Raw genomic sequence first — 15,300 nt, forward strand, 5'->3', positions numbered from 1 at the left:
CACTACACCCGGGCACCGATGCAGTGGCTCTTACTCATTTGACACTGTAGTGAGCCATACAACGCATTGCTTCCGAACAACGACCTAGTTTTAGCGTAATAACATTTTTTTATCTAAGTCATGAAAATTCGACTAGGTTTTTATATTGGCTGTCGAAAGCCTAACACAACCCTCCTTCTTAATCCGGGCATAAAACGAAAATTTTCTTGGAGAAAAAATATTGAGAGGACAATAGAATAACAGTATAGTAGTATGACTAAATCCCCATAGTGGTCCTTGAGATTGATGCCGTGCACCAAAATCGTCCATGAAATTCCGATTGCACCAATCACGTCCCTGAAATTGGAAAAAATTGCACTATATTAGTCCCTGACCCGTTTTCCGTTAACGACGCGCTGACGTGGCTTGATGACATGGACCTTTGGTGACATGTGTCACCTCATGATTTGGCCACGTGTAATGGTATGATAATGTGTCGGTCAACGACACGTGGCATGCTGACGTGGATGGTTTTGCCACGTGTCACAATGCTATTTGTCCACGTGTCATCCACTATGCCATCGTTAAATGTGCATCAAATTAGTCCCTTACTTTGCATCAAATGACTCATTTTAGTTCCTGAAATTGAATGTCGTGCACCAAATTAGTCCCTTCATCAGTTTTTTCTCATTTTTTTATAAATTTAAAATTCTCGATATTTTTTTATACACTAATTTTAATTATATTTTTTATTATACAAATTTTTATAATAAATTTTTTAATTAATAATTTTAACTTGTATCATTAAAACACATGTTAACTAAAATCAAAACTTTATTATTGCCTCTTGTGTTTATTTGTATCTGTTTTAATACTGTTCAAGTCATGGTTACAATAAGAACTTATATTGATTAATAGTGTAATATATGAAAAAACCGCCTAGCTAAGTTATAGATAAAATGAATTATTATAATCGACAGTATAAATCTATCCTATTAATTTAGTGAGAAGTTAATTATATGAAAAATCGGACATTTTTAAAATGGATGGGAATAATGAATTTATATTAGTTAACAAGTGACTTATCAAATATTCTTAAAACATTTATTAAAGTGTTAAATATTAAAAAAATTGTATTAAAGAATATTATTATTATCTTAACTTACACTCTTTACTAAATCAATATCAATATCTCACATAGTTCTTTTAATAAAATATTGTAAAAAAAAATTGTATAATTAAAACAAATTTTAAAAATATTTTATAAAAACACTTGTATTTAAATAACTTGTGAAAAGATAAAATCATAAAATTAAAATTAGTGTATTCAAATATATAATGAGAATTTTAAATTTATAAAGAAAATGAGAAAAAATTGATGAAGGAACTAATTTGGTGCACGACATTTAATTTCAGAGACTAATATGAGTCATTTGATGCAAAGTAAGGGACCAATTTGATACACACGTAACAATGACATAATAAATAACACGTAGACAAATAGCATTGTGACACGTGACATAACCATCCACGTCAGCATACCACGTGTCGTTGACCGACACGTCATCATACCGTTACATGTGGCCAAACCATGAAGTGACACATGTCCCCAAAAGTCCATGTCATCAAACCACGTCAGCACGTCGTTAATGGAAAGCGCGTCGTTGATGGAAAACGAGTCAGAGACCAATATGGTGCAATTTTTCCAATCTCAGAGACGTAATTGGTGCAATTGGAATCTCAGGGACAATTTTAGTGCACGACATCAATCTCAGAGACTACTATGGGGATTTAATACTATAATATAAATGTTACTTAAGACAGATACATTATGCATGATATTGACATCAAAAGCGTGCTGCTAAACTACACATAAAGATACAAACTGTGAAACCAATATTTAGATGCCTATATACAAACCCCCTATTATGGATTAATCACTACATCTTTGGACAGAATATATACAACTCCTCTTACTATGCAGATCACGGGTTACCAATATTGGCCACAAAAGGGACCAACTTTTTCTGGTCCTTTCTCCTACCTAATGCACTTCTATCCAATACCCTCCCTAGAATCAGGCGAGTATTCTGCAGAGCTAACTCTCTTGCCTCTCTTGCTGACGTCCCAGACTCGTTTGGTCCACCCTGTGTCAGTGTAGACACCGTGCCGAATGCTGATCCTATACTATACTGCAGAGGGCCGCTGCGTGCCTTGAATGAGGTCTGTGGAACAAGCAACTTTTCTTCAGTACCACCAATTCCATTCTCGAGCGAGCCAAGTTCATGCGGGTGAGCACCATTCAATGAACTGCAACTTTGTAGAAGGGCTTCAAGCACACTTAGTGCTTCCCAACACAGAGTGCTTTCCACCAATTGGGAAACAATTGCGTAGATTTGCGGACTTTGGGCTGCATCCATTGGAGTATGCTGAAGGAGAGCTTTGAGCATAAGTAGAATAACGCGTTGATACTCAACAGGTCCCCTCTCTAGTAGCCTTAACAAGTGTCCAAAGGCCAAAGTTGAATGTCTTGGAAACCATTCATTGCATAGGAGGGGCGAAACACAGGCTAGAAAATTATCTATGCTCTTGATCTCACCTCGAGAGTAAATCATAAATACGGTAGCTAGTTCATCCAAGGACTTTGCCCGGCACCAAATTGCAATATTCGCTGCAACGGAGCAAGCTTTTTGATATTGATGTTGAAGTGGGGAAGCAGAACCTATCACTGGGTCTTTGCTGAGTTGAAGGCAAAGCCATGGGAGCAATCCTATAATATGCATAAGGAGTCTTGTCTCAGCATCACCAAATATAGAATCACATGAATGCACTGTTATACGGGACAGGACATCAATAGAAACACTGTGGCTGACATTTGACGTAAGTCCCTTCAAAAGAGGTTTATCCAAATGCAAATATTGGAAAATATAATGCACTAAAAAGATAAAATTTTTAATGAAGTAAAACAGAGCTATGAGGATTTACATCTTTGGATACGAAGAAGATGTATAATAAAATGAAAGAGCTGTAAAAAGAACAGAAACTGGATCAGTAGTCATAAAGGACAAAGAATGTTTTGGCTCAAGATAGAAATCAATAGTGAAGAGCATCACATATTGATGACAAAATACTCTTGGCCCTGATTTGCACAGAAGAAGATCAAATTTTCCTATCAATAATCAGTAAGAGGTTGGAATGAAAAATGTAAGGAATGGACCCATAATATTCTGTTAAGTTGGAAGGCCTGGTACATCTAAAGAATAAAGGGATTCAAGTTGCACTCATAGCATCAAGGCTCATTCTCCATGAAGTTATGAAGGTGATAGAACGATAGCTGATACAGGCACAAGAAGGCTATTTGATTTTTGCAACAGTAAGGCTCATATCTGTAAATGATGCTGAATGTTTATAGTAATATTTAATTTGGAAAATGCGTATGATAAATTCAATCTGCTCTTATGGAAGTTTGGAAGATAAGAGTAAGCATCGCATAATTCTGCAATTACAGTATAATGTTCAACTATTGAAACAATGGACATGGAATGTTATGGATATTAACGGATTAATTTCTACATTTCATATCTTGGAAGATCAAAGCATATTCATGGCAAGCTATTGATGCTATGCCAAGACTAGTTCTTTTCAATGTATCTCCATACGAGAGATCAAGAAATTTAACAGATGATTATGGTGCTTAAAGATATCTGCAATACGACAAGACGTTTGGAATGTATTGCCCAAAGCACCAATTAGTGAGTTGAGCATTTACGAATAAAAGTTTCAAGTATTTGGTGCATCACAGGAATTCAGATTACAATGCTAACATTGATCCATAAGTTGGTGGATCTCAGCGATGTCTAGTATACTTTGCTAATGTACATCAAGGTAACTTTGCAGCATGAAGGTCTATGGATATAGATTTAATTTGCTGCAGCAATTAATCTAAAGCTATCAAATGTGCAACTGGCTCACCATTGAAGTTGAACTCTCAATGATCTTGAATGCTAACAGGAAAACATGTCTATGGTGGTAGAATGGAAATAGACTATGCACAGAAATATCCAGAAGCACATTCATAGTGATCATGAATCACAGTCAATAGCTTTTGTCAAGATCTAAACAGGCTAATATTCTTATTTTGCTAGCATGTATCCATTTAATCAACAATTAGGAGTTGTGTATACAACAATGGCAATATTACGAGTACTAAGTCTAATAGTAACCTTGACGAAGTTAGCATCCTAGATAACTAAGAGTTCAATGAATCTGCATTAAGAATACTGAATGTGAAATCTAAGATATCTGATAATTCTATGCACTAAGAATGTTGATATTACATTCTTGACTAAAGATCAAATTAGGAGCTTGATAAGTTGATCTCTTACCATTCATGCAAGTCATAAGTACTCAGATTGATAGAGTACATGAAAGATAATGTCTAAGCTTATGCATGGAAGCAAATAGATCTGCATAAATTACTGACTGAACAGTTGGAATACAGATAGAATGCAATTAGATCATGAAAGTCTAAGTAATGACCACAAAGCTTACTGAACATGCTCATGGCTAATAATCCAATAATGGAGAGCAATGAAAGAATCTAAACAGGAGGCACATTAATACAGAAGCCTGTCAGAACAGAACAACCGAAGATACTGCAATGTCGTATGTTTAAATGATTATGGAAGGTGACCAAATTTATGTTGCTTAGGATGAATGATCTGGATAGTCTTTGAAAAGAAATACGGTGAAAGATTGGACACCTTTAACCTTGCTTGCTTTCTCACGATACATGAACCAATGCTCTTCAGATTCATCCAATAATGGAAAAAAATGATCAATGCACACGGAATGTCCAATTGTGAGCACAATATTTTCACAATTCTTAGCTATCACGACAGCATTTCTCGACACCTTCCACTTGATACTTGGTATATGATGGAGTTCTTGGATCAGCAGTGAAAATCAAATGAGCCTTGCAGTAGTCATAAAGAAAGATTATCCAAATATGACAGGCACTCATTTCCTGATTGTCATCAAAGCATGGCCATATAAAGTGATGCTATTGCATCAGGACGCCCACTGGATTGCCTCAATTGTTCATTCAATTCTTTGTCAAATGATATTTTATCCACAGAATCTTTTGATCTTGCATGTTGAGAAGACTTGTAACGATCGACTCACGTCGATAGTCATTGAACCTTCCTGACCCATGCACTTCCTGTGTCATCGGACCATGAGAGGAGAAGATCAAACAGACGCTTTCTAGTTCTAACATCAAATTTGATTTGAATCACGAATTGGGGAGGATCTTGACACAGGCATAAATTGAATAACCAAATAAAATACATGAATATTTCTGCAACTGTCGATATATATTGCAATGTGGACACGAAGTTCTTCTCGGCGAACCTTTTGACTCTGCATTCATGAAATATAACTCGTAATCGCGAACTTATGATTCGAAAATTAGAAATCGAGCAACCAAATTAATATTTAACCAAAATAAAAAAAAATGAAAACTCCCATATCGTCTTTGTTTAAATATGGAGTATTATCAATAAAATTGTTTGAATTGTAGGAATGGTTAAGATATGAGAATTCAAAATTCTTAAAATGATATTAAATTTCTTGTATTATCATATTATCCTTGTCATTTATAATTCATTAATACTACTATAAATAATGGTTCATAGAACTAAATCTACACTTTTTTGGGGAATTTACCTTCCATTTTGGTTTTCCTTCTGTCTCAGAAGAAATCTCATCCATAAAAGTTGCAAGTTCACCAAACATGATTTCACATGCCTCTAGGTGTGAGCGGCCAAGAGCCATGGTGGCTGCTTGCTATATCAAAAACATCATCACCAATAAAAAGTGGTAAGCAAACAAATGACAGTAGAAAATTTAGAGCAAATAAATTCAAGGCATCATATTTATGAAGATATTAGAATTATTGGGTTATTCTTATTCTTCTTATTTTTAAATATAAAGAACATAAAATAAATTGAATATAGGTTTAAGGTTGTATTACATTACTTTATCAATTATATTTTCAGACACCTTTATAGCTGGAAGCTGGCTTTATCTATTTTCCTTCTTAACAGAAAGTCTCAGCTTTTCATGTACTCATTTGGACAAAAAATAAGTACAAAATCCTGAACAAACGGTAATTATGCACGGAATGGAACTCTTCATCTTTATCAACATTCCTTTTGTAAAGAACTTAAGAGAGCTTTCGGTAGTTTGACAGAATATACTTACACATTGAGCATCAGATCCGGATTTTAGAGAAGGGAAAATAAGATGGTAAAGATCTTTGGTTGCTCCAATTCCGCCTGATTCTCGAGCTGATGGTGGGCATGAACAGACAAACATTGCATACATAAGCCACTGATCCAGTTTATTATCAACATCTTGTGACTGATGAGCTTTTCCACCCAGCTCAACAGGTGTGATATGGGTAAGACGCTGCATAACTTCTAGCCTGCCCAGAGTTAGTTGGTACTACAAAGCTTTAGCTAGGACTCAGAAACACAGATTAAAGGCAACATGCAATACTTGTGAGTAAAACTCACTTTTTATTCTGAATTACAATCATGCATGAATGCAGAGTTTAAAGAAGATAAAGAGATGCTGGTTATGAAATTAGTGGCAAAAATAAATATTTGTCCAAGTTAGCCTCAAAAACTCAGTACCAAGATCAATTAAATATATAGAAGGAACAATTTAATATTATATTATGTCAAAATCCAATTTCCGTATCATGTTTATTATAGCTCGTGAAAGCAAACCAAAATGGGAAGAAACACGAAGCAAAACATTTAACAGGGGAAAAAACACAAAGAAACAGACAGTTTAGCCTTCTCAGTTCTCTGTTTTGTGAAGAAAACAAGTGAAAACAGGAAATAAAAACAGAAAACACGGTTTTATTATTTTCATTGCATTCACCTTAAAAGTTTTAAGTTTTAAGTATATTGGGTGCATCATATAGGATAATGGAGACATTGAACAGGATGTAAATCATAGGATCCAAGCAGGTTGGTCAAAATGGTGAAGTGTGACTGGTTTTATATGTGACAAAAAAATGCCTTTAAAACTTAAAGGTAAATTCTATCGCACTGCTATCAGACCGGCTATGCTTTATGGTACAGAGTGTTGGGCAGCCAAAAGGGAGCACAAAGAAAAGTTAAGTGTGGTAGAGACGAAGATATTGAGATGGATGAGTGGTCAGACGCGATTGTATAGAATAAGAAATGAAGATATAAGAGAGAGAGTTGGAGTAGCACCTATTGTGGAAAAGATGATAAAATCGCATCTCAGGTGGTTTGGACATGTGAGAAGAAGACTGAAAGAGCACCCAATGAGGGTGGATGAGATGGAAGATGGACAAGGGGTGAAAGGCAGAGGAAGACCATCTATGAGGTGGTCAAACGAGATTTACATGTAAACAGTCTCTCTGTAGACATGATACATGATAGAGCTCAATGGCGTCATTTGATCCATGTAGCCGATTCCACCTAGTGGGACAAGGCTTTGTTGTTGTTGTATTCACCTTAAAAGAAAATCTTGATAACAGAACAAACTGAAAATGAAACTATCCAATACCTAAGGAAAGTGGGGAACCACACCCTAAAGCTATCTATTAAGGGGAATAACCGCTCTCTTTAAATACAACATCAAACACTCGATGCTACTCAATATGGTACTTTTGGTACACCCGATATCTTCATAACCCCTCGGCTTTCGGCTATTAGTATTCTGTATTCACATTAATCCAGCCTATAGGTACCCCTTTCCGTATCGCCGACAAACCTAGCTCTGATAAAATCGTTAAGTACCTAAGGAAAGTGGGGAACCACACCTTAAAAGTTACACTCTTTAAATATAACATCAACCATCCATACTACTCAGTGCGAGACTTTCAGCACCCAAAATACCCAAGTACCTAACAGGAACACAAACCAAGCACCTTAGTTTACTTTCTATGTATCAGTGTATGTATAAGAAGCGACACTTACATAGACACTTGACAACACCACCAACACTAACAAGGAGACGCCCCACATTTTTACACGGGAAGACATGGACACAGCATATGTATATACAAAAGATTCAAGATATATATATATATATTTAAACATTACGAGACTTGTCCTCTTCCACTATTAAAGCTCATTATTTTCCTTTAAAATAGCACTGGTGGTACATACTTTGGACTTATATGAAGAGATAACCGCATAACAGAAAATAAATGTATACTTACTTTGCATCCTGAACAGAGCTCGGACAAAGCTCGGCAGCATATTTGACTAGTTCACTTAGACAGCGAGCCCACCTGTTCTTGTCAGGGCTCTCAAATATTATAGATTGAAGCGTCATATCAGGAGGTATGGCATCAGATTCTCGTTTCAAATCAAAAGGCCTCCCCGAGTCCCAATAACAGTTCTGAACAATCTCATCCTGCAATTACTGAAGATTTTAAACTTTTAAGGGGAAAATAAAAGCTTAATCTAACATGATTGAACATTTAAAGAAAAAAAAAAAAAACTCAATAACCAAAAGACTGCCCCAAAAGTAAAAAAAATAACATTGACGAATTCGTATCCTAAGATACAAAATAAAGGCAAATGCGTACCCCATGTTCTTCCAGAACATCAATTATAAATATTGGTTCAGCTTCATATTTTATAATATGATTTGGTTGCTCTTGTATCCTCAGATCACGAATATCATTTCTCAGTGCACGAACACAACGCAACAATTCCAATGCCGTGTGTCTAATTTGACTATCAACAGAACTAAGGAATATGAGGCCAACTGCGTCAATTTCTGAAGCACGAAATTCAATTGCTTCACCTGATTGTTGGAAAGAAGGTTTTCCAAATCTCTCAGTTTCATGTCCCAAAGATTTTTCCTCTGCATCGAGTTGCATCCTATCATCTATTAGACAAGACCTCCAAAAACGCATTAGTTCCAACAGGCGCCCTAATGAAGTTTGGATGAGAAGAGGGAATTCATCAGGAAGTCGTAATATGAAGTTGGCCATCCCCTTCATTACTGCAAAACGACGTTGCGGTAGGTATTTCACAATACGGTTTAGTACTTGCACTGCTTCCTCACGTACACCGGGGTCAATACTTATGCCATGTTGTGGTATTATTTCAGTAATTTTATCACTTCGCCCAACTTCTTCAATTAGATATGGGATGCACTTTAGCACAGACCGGAACAAATAACCTTGTGACTTTTCCTTGGTTACAGCATCTATAAAATAGTATTTGTCAACAGTGTGTCATGATGCACAAGAGATTCACCAGAAAAGCAAATAAAGAATTTTCTAAACTGATAAATAATAAACTAACTATAAGGGATCAAAGGAACACAAATCTTGAATCCTGTGAATGTAGGTCATACCTTCATTATTTTTATACAAGAAAGAAATTTAAAAAAAAGGTTTCACTTCTAGTACATATGTCTGTAAGACCAATTAAGCATAATTTTAAAATTATCAGATTATTATTAAAGGAAGTCAAGCATACTTTGTGATCGAAGTGATACCATTACTAAATAATTCAATAATTGAAGAACCATGCTTTCGACAATGTAACTTGAGCTTTAATTCAACTATCCTATTGCTCTCACTATTTACAATATAAGTTCTCTTTGCAGTTGCATATCATAGAAGTTAGCAATTACCTATAGTGGTCCTTGATGATGTCAAAAGTGCCTGACTATAGGTTCTATGACATGTCCTCAATATTGCCTCAATTGCAGCTTTCACTTTTGGAATGTAATGACCAATATCATGACCTGCTCATTCATCCAGAGTGTTAACATTTACTGCAGGAAACAAGTGTATTTTATTTCAACCAAATATAACCATGTAGAATTATTCTAGGTGCAGCACCGCTCCTACCTTTAAAAATGTCCAAGCCAAAATGCTGACTTGAAGGCAACATCACAATAGCAAGCAAGGCACGAAGACCAATAACCTTTGCTTCACTAGAGCTATCTTGCTTTAACAATTCCAGTATCATATGGTTCATGGCAAAATCAAGGTTGTGTTCAGCAATAGTTACACAAAATTCAACAAGTTTATCATGTTGGACATCTTGTGTAAGCAATCCCTTCCTTAGAACCGTTAAGAGTTGTGAAGTTACACTGTCAAGGTAATCCCATATACGATTTGGAGCCTGATTAAATGCATGGACACTTAAGTAAAATCTTAAAACTCGATGGAGACAATCCAAAGCCATGAATCGATGATTTTTATCCTGTATGATCCAACCAGGGAATCGAACTGTCATATAACTAAAAAACCATAATGGAAAGAGATGATAAAGTAACTACAAACTCCAGTGAGTTACCCAATTATACAAACTGAGGACCAATCACACTAACATCACCAATTCAAAGTTACCGGTTCAACCCAAAAGCTGATACTGCTAGGGGAAGGCCTACAAATGATTCTAGTTAAAAGTAAAAACAGCTTGTATTTCAGTATTTATGTTTCCTATGGCATATAATAATAGTTGTTAAAACTGTATGTGATTAGTCAAAAAAATAGAGAAAGGAAATACATATATCCAATAATTCTAAATGAATTTAAGCAAATATTTTATTATGGGTGATTGAACTTCTCCTTTGAAAAAATATAAGTAATAACTGTGCGAAAACATAAGCATTCTTCCATCCACATATCATAAGATAAACTCAGCACAGTTATGATTCAATTATAAACAGAGCCTACACAATTTGAACTTACCCTGAGAAGTTTGTAGAGTTGCTCCATGTGAGGACTTAAGTTGTTGTTAAATATTAGAGGATCACCAAGACACAGAAGAAGAGTGACCAATGGGTACCCAACCTACATGACAACATAAGATATAAATGGTTAGCATTTTAAGGCGAGGGAAAAATAACAAAAATTGTAGAAGAACCACTTACTGCAATGTGCTTGCTCTGTTTATCCATCCAATGCACAAGCATAACTCTTATACGTCCAACAGCTTCATACCAAAACGTAAGCGCTGGCTCCACACCAGAAGGTGGCCACTGGCTTTTTCCACCATCTGCAAGAGGCGCAAGGATATTTGAAAGCATATTGCATAGAGCATGGTAAAGCTCACTTTTTCGTTTGTGAGGAGCACGGTTTAAAGGGTTTGCTTTAGCCACAAATGAAGCAGATGCATTCAATGCACCCTCAGTTTTCACCTGAGAAGAACATCATAATTATAACAATAACATATCATGCAATACCTTGCAGGAAAAAAAAAAACTAATTCTGAAACATACCCCAAGCTTCAGGTATCGCATGCCATTAATGATACTGAGGGTTTCACTTCTTGCTGCACTGGTGTCAATTCGACGGGTATTAAGTTCCATGAAAAAACGCTCAGTAACAGAACTAAATCTGAAACAGAAAGACAGGAAAAACCATTAACTCTAACAGGACATTTCACAGTCTAGACACAAGGCAAAGTGCACACTAATGGTTTAACTTCTCATTATTAACCTGACACATCTAATGGTGATTAATATATAGCTCCAGAAAAGAAAACCCTCAAACATTAAATCTAAGAGACACATGCAGAAAAATTAGTAACCATGAAAAATTACAAAGCTTTATTTTTCAGGGTTAAAACATGAAAGTTACATCTGAAATGGAGAACTGACATAAGTTCTTTCTAATTAGTCAATAATCATTTTTTAAAAATAAAATAAAATAAAATACACACACACACACAACTCACAAAGGTCCTTTTCTTTAGTCCCTGCCCTGCTGGAACTAAGCAGACAAATGATGGCAGGTAGTAAAAGAATAATACAAATCCAAATACAAAATGAGGGGGAGTATGAAAGACCTAGTTAGAAGTATACCCTCAAAAGAAAGTAGGAAAGTAAACTCATAAGCATCCAAAGTCATTTTCCTAACAAGATGAGCTAGCTCTAGGATGAGAACTAAAACATGCACCATCAGATGGGGATTCAAGTCTCAACAGAACATCTAAGTGTACCAGTAACCTTATTGCTTTTATCAGAATATATAATACCATTGCTTAAACCACAAATGCTATAGATTCATCAACTAAGAAGTCACAGAAACCCACAAAGATGAGAACAGTGACATAGGATACAAAGTTCACCAAGTGTAGATGCTACAATTTACTCAAGATTGAATTCCTTCCTAAAACCAGTAGTTTATGTTTATCAAGAATCAAAACCTACAAAGCAAAGACATGGCAACCTAAGTGTGTGTCTTTGTGCTCAACATACACCAAACACAGGTACATAGCTTAAGATGTGCACACCACTTGTCAAGCACACATCTATACATGTCCAACAATAACTTAATCTTGTCCTACAACATCAAATCAGCCACACGGATTAGACAACACCGAAATACTCTACCAAATATCTATCGTTATCTAAAACATTAACATCTAAATCTCTATTAATAGTTCCACCACCAACTTATGGTTTTTCCAGGTTTAGCTCTGCCTCTAGCTATTGAATTATGCCTTCATCTGCTCCACTCTCCTTATAGCCTCTTCAGGTTTCCAAACCACCAAAGATAAGCTTCTACCATCATCTACGAAATAAGCACTACGAGTAACTCTTTAACTTAATAATTTTTAAACATTTCTTAAAACAATCTTTCTTGATGGTCAGACATTTCTTATCATGCTGAGCATGTTTCAACAGTAGTTCAGCAATAAATCAGATACCTGATGCGGGATAAAGCACCTAAGAATTGAGCAACTAAGTCCAGAAGAAGCCCCCTTAAATCAACCAACGATGGATATTCAACCTGGCTAACAACCCTGCAATAAGAGATTATTAAGTTCAAACCAAATCTCCATATCAGAATATAAAAGAATAATCATAAATATTTATATTGTGCTTCTGGTATAACATAGTCAAGTCCAAATGAGGACAATAATACTTTCAATTTATCTTCTGTCCCTTGGGTTAATCAAAATATTAAATTGAAAACAACTACAATCTTGACTAGTGGAGTATCTTAAAAATCAAATGGGAGGACATAGTTGCTTGAGTATTACATAATGACAGAAACTTAGTATCAGATGAACAAGAAATCAAAACATCCCTGTTTGTATTACTCATCAAGAGAATAAAAGTAGCCAGGTATTAAAGAGACCCAGCTGCTCTCCCATGTTCCAATTATAATTCTGAGATATCCCGGTCAATGTCCCTCCCCTTCCCTATATAACAATCCACCTTCCCTCCAAATGAACATTCTCTCTCCTGTCAATTACAAAACTCATCCCAACCTATACACTTAATTACAATTAAGTCCCCTTTGACACCAGTCCACTTTCTACTCTTCCTAATAGGTGCATAACAGTAAAATACTCTCATATTGGACAAAATTACTTGGAATGTAAATTACTAACAATACTAATATTTGGGGTCCTATCACATAACTATTACATACTTACAGACTCCACGAGGATATTATGCCTATATAATGTTATTACTCTGGGTCTAACTATGTTTAACCTTTCTTTTTTTTTTTTGGAAATAGAAGATATTAAGATGAAGAGCTCTCCATACGAGAGCAAAAACACGACAACGTTTACGGTTTTACCCAATATGTAGACTAAGCATATATCCCTACCCCAAGAAAAATTGCTTGTCTGAAAAATATCATTGAAGATAAAGGAATTAGACTCCAACCAAATTCTCCAAACAATGGCATGTTGTTAGCAAGCTATAATTGAAATTCTATCATTTAAAGTTCTTTCCTTCTTTAGTTATGTTGTAGCATGTGAAAAGGCTCCTATTACTATCATCTATCAACTACAGTGTTACCTGTCCGCATTTATCAGCCAGTCAAAAGCAAAACTTTCAAGACCAGACCACAGCTTCTCTGTAGTGAAGAATAAGTGAGGGCTATAATAAGGCCAATACTCGTCGAACAACAAATGCACATAGCATGAAACAAAAATAACACAACAGGCCAACGGTATTGTTAAAAATGAACAAACCAGTAAGCCCTTCTTGCGGACAACACTCCACGAAGCGAATGCACGCTGAGCAAAATATGCATTCAACCGCAAGCTGAATTTAAACCAAAAAAAATGCATTAATTAAATCTTAGAATCAATCGGCAGAGGTTTTCTAAACGAAACAAAGAACTCAGAAGCCAAAATAGGAATTTCACCAATTTTAATTCATGAAATATATATATATATAACCTACCTACATTTCTAGGTAGAATATTGCGATAAACACATAAAGCCTAGTTTCCGAACAAACCCAATTTAAAAACCTCTTCCAGGGTATGCATTCATGCATCTGAACACGGAGCCAAAAGAGAACTAAAGAGCAAGTAACAAACAGATAAGAGTAACAAACCTTTCTTTGGAATGTAGATGCATCATTCGTACCCTTTGGAGATTCACTACAATAAAAAAAAAAAAGAAAAAGAAAAGCAATTTTCTTTTACTAGAGTTATTTCAGGAAAACAAAGTAGAACCATAGTGCAGAGACACTAAAACAAACCCCTCTCTCCATCTCAAAAGAGCTTCCAATAGAGGCATCGGGGTGTGGCGCGCAACCATGGCGAGTGAATCGAGGACTTGCTCATAGGCGGGATCAGATGGTCGCAGGTACTGCCCATCCTACGGTAGACCCGCAAAAAATAAATAAATAAAAACGAGATGCTTAGGTCAATTCGAAGATGGTGAGGATCTTAAAAGACTTACCTGGGCTTGGGCGGTTTCAATACGACGTCGTGCGAGAGGGAGGAAGCGCTGGAGAAGAGCATCAACGATTAACTTGGCAGCACTCCCTGCCTTCATTGCCTTCGCCTCTTTTCAATTTTTCCTCTTTTCTTTTCAAATAATAACCATCCGCCCTTGTTTCTTGTGTAGGAGATAGATAGAATAAAAGAGAGAAAATAAAACCCCGAATTGTGGCAAAAGCGTAATATTGAAATAATGAGAAGGAAGAAGAGGATCTGAGGGATTGAAGAAGCGAAGAGTGGACTACCGACGACGAGGATCGCGGTGGGGCTATGCCCAAAGTGACCAGCTTTTTAATAATGAAGCTGTTTTTCCGTCAATGCCACGCTTTTTCTATTGGTGCCACGTAAGAACTGAGGATTTTTTTTTTTCAAAAGAAAATAATGGTCCAAAAACAAATTAAAGCTATATATTATTTAGTACTACGTAAGTGCCCCATGGAAAATAAAGTTTTATACATATACATAATTAAACCGTGGACATTTTATACGATATAATATTTTCATTTTTATCTAAAGATTTTAGATTCGAATCTCACTCCTAATTT

At 35.8% G+C, this 15,300-nt stretch overlaps 1 protein-coding gene across 1 annotated transcript; it reads right to left on the reverse strand.

The window, feature by feature from the left end:
- Positions 1-1,750: 1,750 nt before the first annotated feature.
- On the reverse strand, positions 1,751-15,059 carry LOC112786481 (uncharacterized). The gene is made up of 18 exons (XM_025829853.3): positions 14,715-15,059; positions 14,512-14,630; positions 14,365-14,410; positions 13,995-14,067; positions 13,819-13,876; positions 12,711-12,806; positions 11,278-11,395; positions 10,930-11,196; positions 10,748-10,849; positions 9,899-10,256; positions 9,679-9,792; positions 8,618-9,246; positions 8,246-8,442; positions 6,244-6,466; positions 5,707-5,826; positions 5,329-5,400; positions 4,459-4,579; positions 1,751-2,914 (listed from the first exon to the last, which is right to left on the reverse strand). The coding sequence occupies exons 1-18, from the start codon at positions 14,808-14,810 to the stop codon at positions 1,965-1,967; spliced, it is 3,759 nt and encodes a 1,252-aa protein (XP_025685638.1). The 5' UTR covers positions 14,811-15,059; the 3' UTR covers positions 1,751-1,964.
- Between the last annotated feature and the right edge of the window lie 241 nt (positions 15,060-15,300).

This window comes from Arachis hypogaea, chromosome 20 (genome assembly GCF_003086295.3).
Source record: "Arachis hypogaea cultivar Tifrunner chromosome 20, arahy.Tifrunner.gnm2.J5K5, whole genome shotgun sequence".
In the NCBI taxonomy this organism is placed as follows: Eukaryota; Viridiplantae; Streptophyta; class Magnoliopsida; order Fabales; family Fabaceae; genus Arachis; species Arachis hypogaea.

Coding starts and splice junctions, on each gene's coding strand:
- LOC112786481 (XM_025829853.3), bottom strand. CDS start 14,810: ATGAAGGCAGGGAGTGCTGCCAAGTTAATCGTTGATGCTCTTCTCCAG. Junction 11,197..11,277: donor TGCGATACCTGAAGCTTGGG/GTATGTTTCAGA, acceptor TGTTCTTCTCAG/GTGAAAACTGAGGGTGCATT. Junction 10,850..10,929: donor AACAGAGCAAGCACATTGCA/GTAAGTGGTTCT, acceptor GTTGTCATGTAG/GTTGGGTACCCATTGGTCAC.